Source organism: Pavona decussata, unplaced genomic scaffold (assembly GCF_977016875.1).
Source record: "Pavona decussata unplaced genomic scaffold, jaPavDecu1.1 SCAFFOLD_228, whole genome shotgun sequence".
In the NCBI taxonomy this organism is placed as follows: Eukaryota; Metazoa; Cnidaria; class Anthozoa; order Scleractinia; family Agariciidae; genus Pavona; species Pavona decussata.
In genome coordinates, this window is record NW_028145633.1 from 162,391 (window position 1) to 174,660 (window position 12,270).

General features: G+C 37.5%; 1 protein-coding gene across 1 annotated transcript in view; it reads right to left on the bottom strand.

The window, feature by feature from the left end:
• LOC146458776 (cubilin-like) overlaps window positions 1-12,270 on the bottom strand; it is a 95,092-nt gene that overhangs the window by 36,197 nt on the left and 46,625 nt on the right. Inside the window, exon 5 of the mRNA XM_085090307.1 lies at window positions 8,970-9,041. Coding sequence (XP_084946433.1) covers window positions 8,970-9,041 — 72 coding nt within the window. The remainder of the gene's footprint in view (window positions 1-8,969; window positions 9,042-12,270) is intronic.

Here is a 12,270-nt window from a genome sequence, read left to right on the forward strand (position 1 = left end):
GTAACAGTACTGTGCTAACAATGATGGGTGAACAAAACTCCGGTTCTGGGGTCGGGAAAAAGGGAACTTCCAAACTGATCCATGTTGCCTGTCAGAACATTGTCTGATATTTCATTGCAGATGGTCGCGCAATTTGAATGTTGCAGTTGTTGACAGGTATAAATGTTTTATAATCCTCAGTATCAGGAACAATCGGGGCGATCAGTCAAAGGTTGGATAATTATTTCCTATAAATGTATCCAAAACTGATCGAGGGACTCTCAATAACCAGTGCATTCTTTTTAATATTTTCCAGTAGTTCCAATTATTTTGAAAGGAGAACGAACACTTTCTGTGAATGTTTTTAAGTTTTCCAAACATTTGTGAGGTTAGGCTCTTTTACCAGACCCTGTTCGCGAAATGAGCCTACGCTTATCCCCGAGGAGACAGTTGGACGCGTGACCTTGGCTTAACAATGATAAGGTCACGCGTCCAACCGTCAATGTAGTAGTAAGAAGATAGTGAATGGTGGTCTTTGTGTTGTCTGTTGGTTTGTCCAAGGAGACATTAATATATATATTTAGCCAAGCCTAAAAGCGGAGCTCCAATTTTTTTCATAGCATTTATAGAAATCTGCTTTTCGTATGAGCGTAGTATCCTTACCAGTTCCTCATTCTTTCTGCAGTTATATATATTTTTAGTGCATATGAAGCAAACTTCACATTGCCCTTAATCGGCATTACACGGAATGGTTAATGTAGCCCCATTTATTCCCCATGATATGTTTCGCAGATATTTAAAAACTATCCTCCCTTCGCAATTGAAATAATTGAATGGTTTTATATAGAGAGAGTGCGTGATATTTTATAGTACGTTGTGTTACTGGGAATCATACCGGGAATAACTCTGCAATAACGTCATGGGGCATACCGCGTAATAATTCAATGGTTTTATTCAGAGAGACTGCGTGATACTGTTTATCGTTGTGTTACTGGGAATCATACCGAAAATAACACTGCGATAACGTCATAACCCCCGTTTGAACTGGACTGGTTTCCTCCGTATTGAATTATTCGATCTGTTTTTAAAAGCGTAGTTTCTTCGCGGTAAAATCTCCCAATTTCCACCGTTTTAACTGTTGAGTACTACTTGGAAGTTATTGTTTCGATTTACCGCTTGAAAACGTTTGTTTTCTTTCTGAAAACGGCAGATCAGAGTCTTAAATTCATACATGTGGCCGCCATTGAACGAAAACAACCTTCTAAATGATATTTGTTTGACGTCACACAGGTAAAGATGAGTAGGTCCCCTCCCTCGTGATATACGCGCCGATAATGGATTTTGATTGGGCCGTTTTTGTTCAAGACAATCAGAACAATAAATCCTTTCTGGAAGAGGGCAGAATTTAATGTAGGTTTAATGAATAAATCAAATGATAATTTGACGTCACACAGAAAGGGATGAGAGGGTCCCCTCTCTCGTGATATGTTCCTAAATAATAGAATTTGATTGGGCCGCTTCTGTCGAAGACAATCAGAACAATACATCCCTACTAGGGGAGGGCATATTTTAACCCAAACCTAGACACGGCGTGCCCTGCGGGCATTCCGCGTAATAATGTCATACAGAAGGCAAAATTATTTAATGCTGATTTGTTGTAACAGAAGGCATTTTTTTTCTTAATTTTCCTTTCACCGCGGTGTGGAGGAGGTGATCTTTGCGCTTGTGCCCCAATCTCGTCCCCAGAGCCCCAGCGCGTCAAACATGGCGGCGGAAGGGGCGAATTTAGTTGTCTTTGGCTCTTTGCTTTGTTCTAGAGATTTGGATAAAAAAATGGCAGTGTTTAGACGTCTTCTGCTACTAGGATGGTGGACAAAAATAGCAAGGATATTTTTAAGCGCTAGGAAACTTTGCAGAAGTTTTTTAGTTTGGAAGCGATCGAAGTTTTCCTACGCCTCATATGCATGTTATTTTTCCTGCGTGACTGTGTGAAAAATGTTCCGTTCTACAGCAGATTTGTTGGGTTGAAGGAAAATTTTTAGTTTGATAAATGTCAAAAGTAGATGGGGTTTTGCTCTGTCGATGGAAAGCGAAAGGTCCGACGACTCTGTCAATCAAGGAGGTAAGATAACTTCAAATCTTTATGTATGGATGCACATCTTTGTACTGTTTGAAGTGTTGTTTTTCTTCTGAAGAAAGAACAATTTTCTTAAAAAAAATATTTGATCTTTAATCAAGATAATGTTAAAATGGCAAGCTAATACGGACAATAGTAGGTCAGTGTTGTTATATGAATTTATGTGGTCGGCAACATAATATGCATAATACTAAGAGATCGTTTCAAACTGCGGACCAATTGAAAATCGAGTCATTAATGGGGATTTAAAAAATATTTTAGATTTCATCGTTTTCTACTCAAATTGAGCGATTTATTTATTTAGTTTTTTTTTTTTTTGATGTTCAGGTTCTATTTGAGGGAGATGCACATTGGAGAAGTTTGAATACAGGAGAAATATTTCAAGTCAAGTTAGCTTTGTGTCATTTTTCTATTTTCTAACACTGTACTTGTAGCTGATTAATTCAATAAATTAGATTAAAAAGCTCATTTTTCTTTAAATTTGTTTTTCCGAGGTTGATAACTATTCTTGTACACTTTTTTTTTTTTTTTTTTGTATAAACTCAAATTAGGTGCTCAGTTCCATGCCTTTGATATTGATTTAAGAGAGTCAAGATGTCTTTCTTGCTCTTAACTCTATCTAAGAATGCAGTATAATTTTCCCATTTGTTTTGGAAGGGATAGGAAAAACATGAACCTTTCATAACTTCCTGTCAATCACATTAATTCTTTTGTTTTGAGAGTGCAAAGTGATACTGTTTTGTTCAGGGAAACCACAGCAGTAATGCATGAGTCAATGAACCCAAGAAGAAGAAGACAAGACCGAAAGTTTACGTGAGATTTTCATGAATAAATTCATCAAAATCAGTTATGCCTGGAGAAAACAATAGGTTGTAATTAGCAGTACAATGACCTGCACCTGCAGGGATGATTTTGATGAAATTATTCATAAAAAATAATCCCACAAAACATTGCAGTCTTGTCTTTTAGCTTTTTTTAATCCGACAACGTTAATTGAAATAGCTGTATATGAAAACTAGTAATAATCAAAACTGGATTAGAGAGTGCATTTGTTGACGTCAATCCTTAGGTTCTCTCTCCTTTGCCAAGTTGGTGATGATATCATCTGCCCCTGCAAAATCTGCAGGGGGTGCCATATACATGTCCCAAGATCCTTTCATTCATGGCAATCAAGGTTGACTCCAATCTGTGTAAGGAGTGCGTTCTTTTGATGTAATTGTTGAATGCAATAAATGTCGTAAGTTTTATAATTTATTCAGTCCCTAGCCATCTGTAGCTGGTTTTAAAGTTCGTAAATTGTTTACATAAAATCAAATAACACTTGGGTAATTAAATCCTCAACTGTCCCTGTCAAAATCTTTACCAAAAAAATCCATCACGCAGTTAAGGGGTCAGTTATCCCCAGCAGTTTTTTTTACACGTTGTTACATGAGAATTCACTTGGTGTAAAGTAAAAAAATAACACAACAATTAAGGGATAATGAAATTTTGTGCTGTGCAGTGCTGATGCAAAGGAGAATCAGAGAATTATCTCTGGAGTGTAAATTTCTGTGTGTGAAGGAAACCACTTAAATTTTGCATTGCCCTAGTGAGCACATTTGGTCCATCAGTGATCAAAATCCTGGGGTAGTGGGTTTGAATCCTGCCAAGGTCAAAGAGTTTTTCTTTAACTTGCATGGACCACATTTCCTTACTGAGGTAATACTGGAGAGAAGAAAATTTAACGGTTTCCATCACCACAAAATTTACACTGCAGATTTTATTCTCTAGTTTCTCAATTTAGGTACAGACCTTGCTGCATGCAGTCCTTAAAAGCAAAATCCCAATTGAAGAAGTCATTAAACACTACACTGCTGCAGCCTCATGACTCACGCCAGCTTATGGATAGCACCTCATCTGAGAAGTCCCATTCATTTTTACACAGCAATTTACCTACCATGTATCATTTAATAAGCATTCTGGAAAAAAATATATTCCTTACTTTACTTTTCATCCTCTGGTTTTTCCGAGAAAAAAAATGGTAGGTACAAGAGTGCTTTTAAGAGAGTTGAGTGTGCATATAATAGTCGTCTTCTGAATTCACAAAATGATGAACAACTAATACTTTGCTTGAAATATTGCAAATTAAAAGCATTTTATTTCTTCATTCTTCAAAACAATCAGTGGTGTAAACTGTTCTTATATAAATAAAGAAGAGTTTGCATAAACCCAGTGGACAGAATGAAAAAGGAAAATAATATTAGTGTTTTCCTTAATTGTTTCTGAAAAAGGGAAACCAGACTATGTGATAAGGTGTAGAAAACTTTAGCACTGGTCACTAAAAACAGTTATTATAGGGTGATCAAAAGTAAGTAAAAGAAAACAATTGACTTGGGGTATAATGATATGTAAATCACTACAGTGGAATACCAATAATCGTTTTTAATCTCAAAGGGAAACATAATTTTGTTCCAGAAATAGGAGATAAAAAATCTGACTAAAGCAATCCAAGAGAATTTGAAACAACTATTTGTTCAAAGAATTGAGAGTTTCAAATAACTGAGATTGCACTATAATTAATACCTGTACATATTTCATAACTCATTACTCACTGCCAAGTTTTAAAGTTTTCTTTTAATTAAAAGAGATGGCTGATAGGAAGTTTAATGTTTTATCTTTAATCACAGTTATCAACAGAAGCCGTGTCTGGTTGCATTAAACATGGCCTGAATATCAGCCACCTCCTCTCCTCTCAATTGAATAGCTATAAGAATGATTGAGTTACAGTGCTCTGTTGCTTATAAACACAGTTAGGCCTAGGCATCTAGCAGCCAATCTCTGTTGCACTCACCATGCTAGAGCAATAGCCCTACCTGGCCAACTAATCAAATCTTTACTCAGTGAATTTTCTTTTGAGTAATAATGAGATGCCCATTCTATTTGGCTCCTGCCATCATAAACATTTTCGAAAAGGTAAGAAATTAAATACGCAACTGGATCTATCCCTTGATTGGGATAGTGCACAGAAGCTTTCACACAAGAATGCATAATTTACAAGTTTATGAACTACTTCAACAAGAACGTCCATTAACAAAGTGATTCTTGAGGCATACAGTGTTTTCACCACATCTACAGGTGTGGATCTGTGATGGTAAATAAAAAGCTTACATCAATTTATTTTTTGTTACAATTTAAACAACGGGTCTTAAACTCTACCAGAAAAGGTTACACCCGCTGTGTGTGGCTTTTGTGCCCAGGCAGTGGCAGATTCTAAAACAATCCAGAGGGAGGGTACATAATTTATGCAGATGAGGGCCTCTAGAGAATGCAGTGGTGTTATGTTGTAAACCACATAATATAAATAGCTGTTTGCTTTGCCAAGGAATCATTCTAATATTCCTTCATGCAAATACTTACATCGATCTAGCCCCATATAACCTCCTTTTTTTAAAAAAATTTTTCACATCATACAAATTGATTGTAACAAGATATCAATAGATTCTTTTTAAAATCCAATTCTTTTGTAGATGAAATCCAATAATGGACATTTTTTAATGTGGTCTTTATCATAAATACTGCATGGACAGTATTTATGATGTAGTAATTATTATTTTTTTAAGATAATGCCGTTGTCAAGTCAGGTTCAGATATGCCAAATTGTCCAAAATTTGGAACTCTAATTCCTGCATCAGGATTCATCGAGCACACAAAGACAGTGGCCAGGGGGAAGCCGAAAGGACTAATTCTACAGTTGGAGATGCCATTATCTATGGCAATTCTGTAAAATGGGAATTCATATGTTCTAAGATTCCATGAAAAAACAGACAAAGGAATTTAGAAGATAACTGTGACTAGCTGACTATGAAAATCACAGACATAAAGAATGGAGAGCAATGCATGTCCAGAGGGTTGCTCATGACATAGCGTTGCGCACTGATGATGCACCTGTTCTGTCAGATTACGTTTTAAAGGGAATTTGTAACAGAGGGGGAGAAGCAGCCATTATTTTTTTCTTCTTTTGTTACCAGGACCCGGCTAATCATGATTACATGAAAGCATCCAAAAGTTTAGAAAAACATGTCCCCGGCTATAATTATTTTGCTTAAATTTGTGACTATCACTATGATGTCGGAGAGTTATAACTGGAATTTGACAAAGACACCTGAAAGGTTAAGAAACAGCAGCAATGCACTTCATGTAAAAATGGTTGGCTGGCTCCATAATGGGCAGAATTCCACGCCCTTTCTCGGATAAAGAAAAATTAAGGTACAAATTAAAGTGTTTTTAAATCTCTGGCTACTTCTTTAGATGGAACAGCACAACCAGTTGATGACTTAAATTGCCTAGAGCGCAAAAAAAAAATCCTTCAATGAAGGAAAGCTGAACACAGTGAAAAAAACTTACAGACTTTTCTTCAGCAGTGTACCTTTGTGGTTTCTGAGGAGCTAGTTAAAATAATACCTAGACAATTTAAAACATCTCCATTTTTCCAATTAGACTTGCGAAATCAAGCAACCGTCGGGAAGCGACGAAACCAAGACCCAATATATTATTAGCAAGAGGTACTAGACCTTACTACTATCTGGAGGGTTAAGATCTCTTTATGTTTTTGAACTTGACACTTCAGTTGAGTTACTTGAAAAAACACTCCCTTCCACACACTGAGAAAAAGTTGAAAAATGAAAAGAATGGGCTAATTACCAGTCACCTACATTAGAAGCAAGGGGGAATGTTTTTGATGAAAATGAAATCATGTTTTGATGAAAATGAAATCACACTAGTTCTACACTCGCTTTTAACATTGTTTAAAAAGACTTAATTTCAGCTCAGTCAAAAATACTCACACATCTAAATCTTTGCCGTTATACCCTATTATTTTAAGTATTTGTGTTTGTTCTCTGTAAAGATTGTCACAAATAAATGCTAAAATTAGAAATATATAAGCTTTTGCGAGAAAAACTTGTCACTTTATATAAACGGTAACAACGGCACTGTGTAGCGAGACGAGTTTGACTATTTTACCTGAGAATAAAATTTTCTTAAAAGAAGCAAAATGGGATGAGATTAGAAAATAAAACTCCAAGGAAAATAACAAACATGGACCGAAAAAACGAGCTCAAAAGACTGCTGTAAAGTTAGCAGTAGCTAAAAGTTAAATGAGTTGCATGGTCAACACTGCAAGGAAAACAATATCTTGCAAAACAGCAAAGTTTTGTCAACAAAAATATACTGTCACATAAATAGATATAAATATACTCGCCTCTTTGGAGAATAAACAGTCCTTTTGTTCCATTGCTGATTTTTTCGTTCGTTTTAAAACGTTAAGTGAGCGAAAAGTTTCACCTCAAGAGGAAACATCCAACGTTTCGTCGTGTCGGAACAGAGTATAAAAATGATTTCTCTTCGGCCGCTCTTCATGATGTGGCGTTTCCGCCGCTAGTCGCCTTGCTCTTTTTCCCGCTGTTGGAAGGTAAAATTGGACGAGATTAGAATATAACTCCAAGGGAAATAATGAACATGGACCAACAAAATTACCTCAAAAGACTACTCTAAAGTTAGCAGTAACTTATTTTATAGCTTTATAAGCTTAAGCTTATAAACTGCGTGTCAACACTGCAAGAAATCAATATCTTGCGGCAAAACAGCAAACCAGCAAAGTTTTGTCAACAAAATCACAAGAATATATATACTCGCCTCTTCTGAGAAGAACCAGTGCTTCTATTCCATTGCTGATTTTTTCGTTCGTTTTACAACGTTAAGTGAGCGAAACGCTCTACTTCAAGAGGAAAAATCCAACGTTTCGACGCGCTAGATCGGAGGAAAAATGTTCGGATGCCGGTGACGCTAAAAGCTGGAAGGGTGGAACGGCGGAATGGGGAATGGCGGAAAATCACCCCAAATTCTGAAGCAAGGAAAGGCGGAAAATCACCCCATTAGAAAATAAAATTCCCAGGGAAATAGTTAACATGGACCGAAAAAAATGACCTTAGAAGACTCCTCTGAAGTTAGCGGTATTTAGCAGCTTCAGCTTAAATTAAACGGCGTGTTAACACTGCAAGACACCAGGGGCAAGAAATCAAGATCTTGCAAGACAGCAAACCAGCAAAGTTTTGCCAACAAAATTACATAAATATACTCGCCTCTCAGGACAATAACAAGTCCTATTTATTGCATTGCTAACTTTTTTCGTTTGTTTTACAACGTCAAGTGCGCGAAACGTTTCACGTAAAGAGCAAAAATCCAAGTTTCGTCACGCAGGATCGGAGTAAAATGGTTTCACTTCAAGATTCTGCCAGTCGATTTGTTTCTCCCACCGCTAGACGTCTTGCTGTTTCTCCCGCTGTCGGTCACATAAATTGACTTTGTATTTTAGTGTCTTCAAAAGATCTTTTTGTTTTCTTAATTAAAGCAGTTGGCGATGCAACTTCCCGCCAAACAAACGCGGGTCGCAGCACGGCTTCACACACCTAAGTTTTCCTGTGGCTGCGTACGGTCGTGCGTACGGGCGTACGTACGGTCGTATGGATGGACAAGAGTGACGTCATAACCAAACCAAAATTTCTCGCATTCACGGGTTACCAAATTCTCTTAGTTATGGGGCTCCGCACGCACGCCTCCGGTGTGCGGAGCTCCGCTATAATGTTTTTCGTTAAGAGGTGTGTTTTAAACTACATTAATTAAGACCCAAGTGAACCTGCTCTTCACCGAAACGCGGGCACATTTTTAAACTGAACTGTAATGGTTAGCTTCCTTAAATCTTTAATTATTCATCGTCGCGCAGTTTTTATGTGAAAGTCGTCGACAAATGTAACGTTACATTTTGAAAACCTAAATCTAGTAATATATACTTCAAAAAATACAAGTCAAATCTTACCTGTTGCTGGACTCGGTGTCGGGGCCGCTGGTCTGTTTGCGGTTGGTGCGTTTGTCCACGGAGTCAAAGTAGCTATTAAGAATCAATTTAGAAAGACAATAAATAGAGACATCTTGTAAATAAGTTTGTCAACGTGGTGTACTTTCAAACTTATTCATGATACCTGTCAGAAAACCGCCTGAATATAATTGTGGATCAACAGCAACTTTCTGAGAGTCTGTTGAAAACTTCCAAACATTTTAATTTGTGACCCGACGGAGCAACGGAAATCTAACCTACATTCCTGTACAAAATATATTCATTTAAATATAAGAAACTTATATTTGAACTGCGGGTGGAAGATTAAATAGAAGAAAAATCCTCGCAGTTTCTTACGCAATATAAGCAGTTGCGAAAATAAATATCCATGTTTCAAATATTCATATTAATTTATTCACGTTTTACGGGTATATCACGAACTCACAATTTGACCAGCTCCCAGTTGGCTTGATAGCTCAGTTGGTAGAGCACTGCACCGGCATCGCAGAGGTCATGGGTTCAATCCTGTTCAAGCTTGAATTCTTTCAGCCTTTTTTTTTTTTCGCAACTGCATAGGTTACTAAAATAACTTCGAGGATCTTTCTTCTATTTAATTAATACTATAACAATAACATTATAAGCTCGAGATTTCTATCGCGTGATAGCTGATGAAGGCGCAGCCCAAATCAGCTATCACGCGATAGAAATCGAATTGTTTTAGTATAAATCTACTAGTCGCGCAAAACTAAACAGGTAAATTATTTATATCCTCATCGCAGACACTTCGAAAACGCGATGGAGTGGCCGCCATTTTGTTGTTAACCGCTACTCACTATCTAACAAAGAATAGAAGGGGCGTAGGGTAGCCATTCAGAGAATGGCATTCGTGATACAACGCTAGCCAATTTTTTCCTTATAAGTAATATTTCTGCTAACATTTATGTCAGTACTGTAACGTAATATTGTAAGTAAGCTTATTGTAACAAAACTAGCGTAAGTCTTGAAGTGAAGTTTTCTTTAACGTTGTATTGCACACCTTGTTAAAAAAGAACGCGTCTCCTTCGCCTTTTAGGACTGAATTCCGTTGACTAGAGATTCAGACGCAGACTGTCCACCGTCTTTACCATGTAAAAAATCGTGTTAGTGCTAACGGAACATTGTCTTCAGGACTCGCTTATTGATAAGTTAAAGGTCGCGAGATTATCAGGGCTTCTGCACCAGTGAAAGCTGTTATCAGCTATTCGTTCGTTACAGTAGCGTTCCCTAAAATCCCATATAAAGCTCGTTTGGCCACTTTGATCATAGACCCGTGTGCACTGCCAAAGTTTTCAGGCAAGCGCACAAATGGGGATTGACATGCCATGGTGGTTACTCTAATTTTGTCTTTGCCTAACTTTTCTGCAATCCACGAAATTAGTCCCATTATCTGAATTTATTTCTTTCTGCAATCCTCTGTGATTCGCTATCCTCTAAAGGGGTTAAGGAAGGAATCGTTGTCCAGTGCAATTGCCATTTCTAAATGAAAAGCTCTGGTGGTTATACATGCAAACTGACAAAGTTATACCTTAGATATTCGTTGTCCTCTGCCCTGGACTGTTATTAAAGGCCCTCCATAATCTACAGGCGTACGAGCGAACTGCAAGAAGTGGAGTCTTAAGCCTAATTCTTGAAAATGGCGACGTGATTTGTTGCGCCGGTTTGGCTTTTCTGTTACGGTATTCATAGCACTAAGATTCACAATTGCGGATTTCCTTCTCGTCTCTGCATTAGCCAAAAACGAAAGGACAACATTACCAACATTTGGTTAGTTCCCGAGGCGTGATTCCCTTTTGTCATGATAATGTTTCATGATCAGCTTAGTTCCTCAGTTCTTTCTCAGTAAGATGATAGGGTACTTAACGTCAAGTGGTAAATACTCAGCATTCTCCAGACAACCACAATATCTCATCAATCCATTTTCATCAATTCTTGGTTTCAGGGTGAGTAAATTGCTACCACCTAGAAGTGTTTTATCACTTGTCAATATTTAGTACTTTTCTTTACATGACTCCGCTTGTGCTGACTTCGCTACTTGAATTTGCGTGTCCCGGATGCCGTTGGTAATACGTTTTTTTTTTTTTTTTTAAGGAAACTCAGACAATTGTTTACAAAGCGATAAGCCCTGGCTAGTGTTCTGATGAGTCTAATAGAGGTGGAAAAGCGTCTTGTTTGAAGCCGCTACGTAGTATTGTTTTGGATAGCCAACATCGGTTGTCCCTGTTATGCTGCAGTCAGCTTGTAGGCATGCTTGTTTTCTGACCTCTTTCGTTGCTGTTTCATAATTCGATCTACTGTCCATTCAGATTTTTTCTTCTCCAAACACAAAGGTCCTTCCCACTATGTGTCCTCCTCTACTGATAAGCCTCTTGTTAGACGATCAGCTGAGTTCTCTTCAGTCAAAAAATGCCTCCACTGTTGAGAACTTGTTTGAGACTGTTTTTCTCCAATCCAGTTTACCACAAATGGCTTAAATATCCTGCTTAGGCGACATATCTACAATAACACGTTCATGCTATCCGACCAAAACGTGATTTCGCGAGTTGCAATCTTCAATGCCTTGGATATCGATACACTTAGTTTTGATCCTAGAATTGCGCCTATCAGCTCTAAACGAAGGATACTTGTGGCTGTAAGCGGTGCAACTCTTAATTTAGAAGCCTTTAGGTGAACCGAAACAGTTCCATCATTGTGCTCATATCTTTAATACGCTACAGTTCCATACGCATTTTCGATTAGGCATCTACAAATGCGTGCAAGCTCCCGAACTTCACATCCCTGTCTACCGGCTGACAACATCGCAATCTTAATGTTCTCAAAATGCTCTAATTTATTGAACCACCGCCTAACCTCTTTTCCTGTTCCATCTGTAGCGACTCCTCATTAGTCGATGCCCGTGGAACAGATCAGTTCAGTAGTTAGATATTTACCGCTTTTGGCACACTTTTGAAAATTTCACTGAATTCATATCTGATTCAACAATGTCTCCTACAACGGAGACGCCATAAACCACACATTATCTCACCCCAATAACTACATAAAATACTATTTCAGCCTTTGAATTCAAAAAACCTAAAAACCTAAAAACCTAAATTTAGCTTTTGACCTAAAACCTAAAAACCTAAATTTTCCTTGCTTTTTTCAAAACTGGTTTAAACCGGTTATTCAATTTTATGTAACCTTATTTATATGAACAACCAATTTGATCACAATGATAAAACATATTTTATACATCCAACATTTGAAA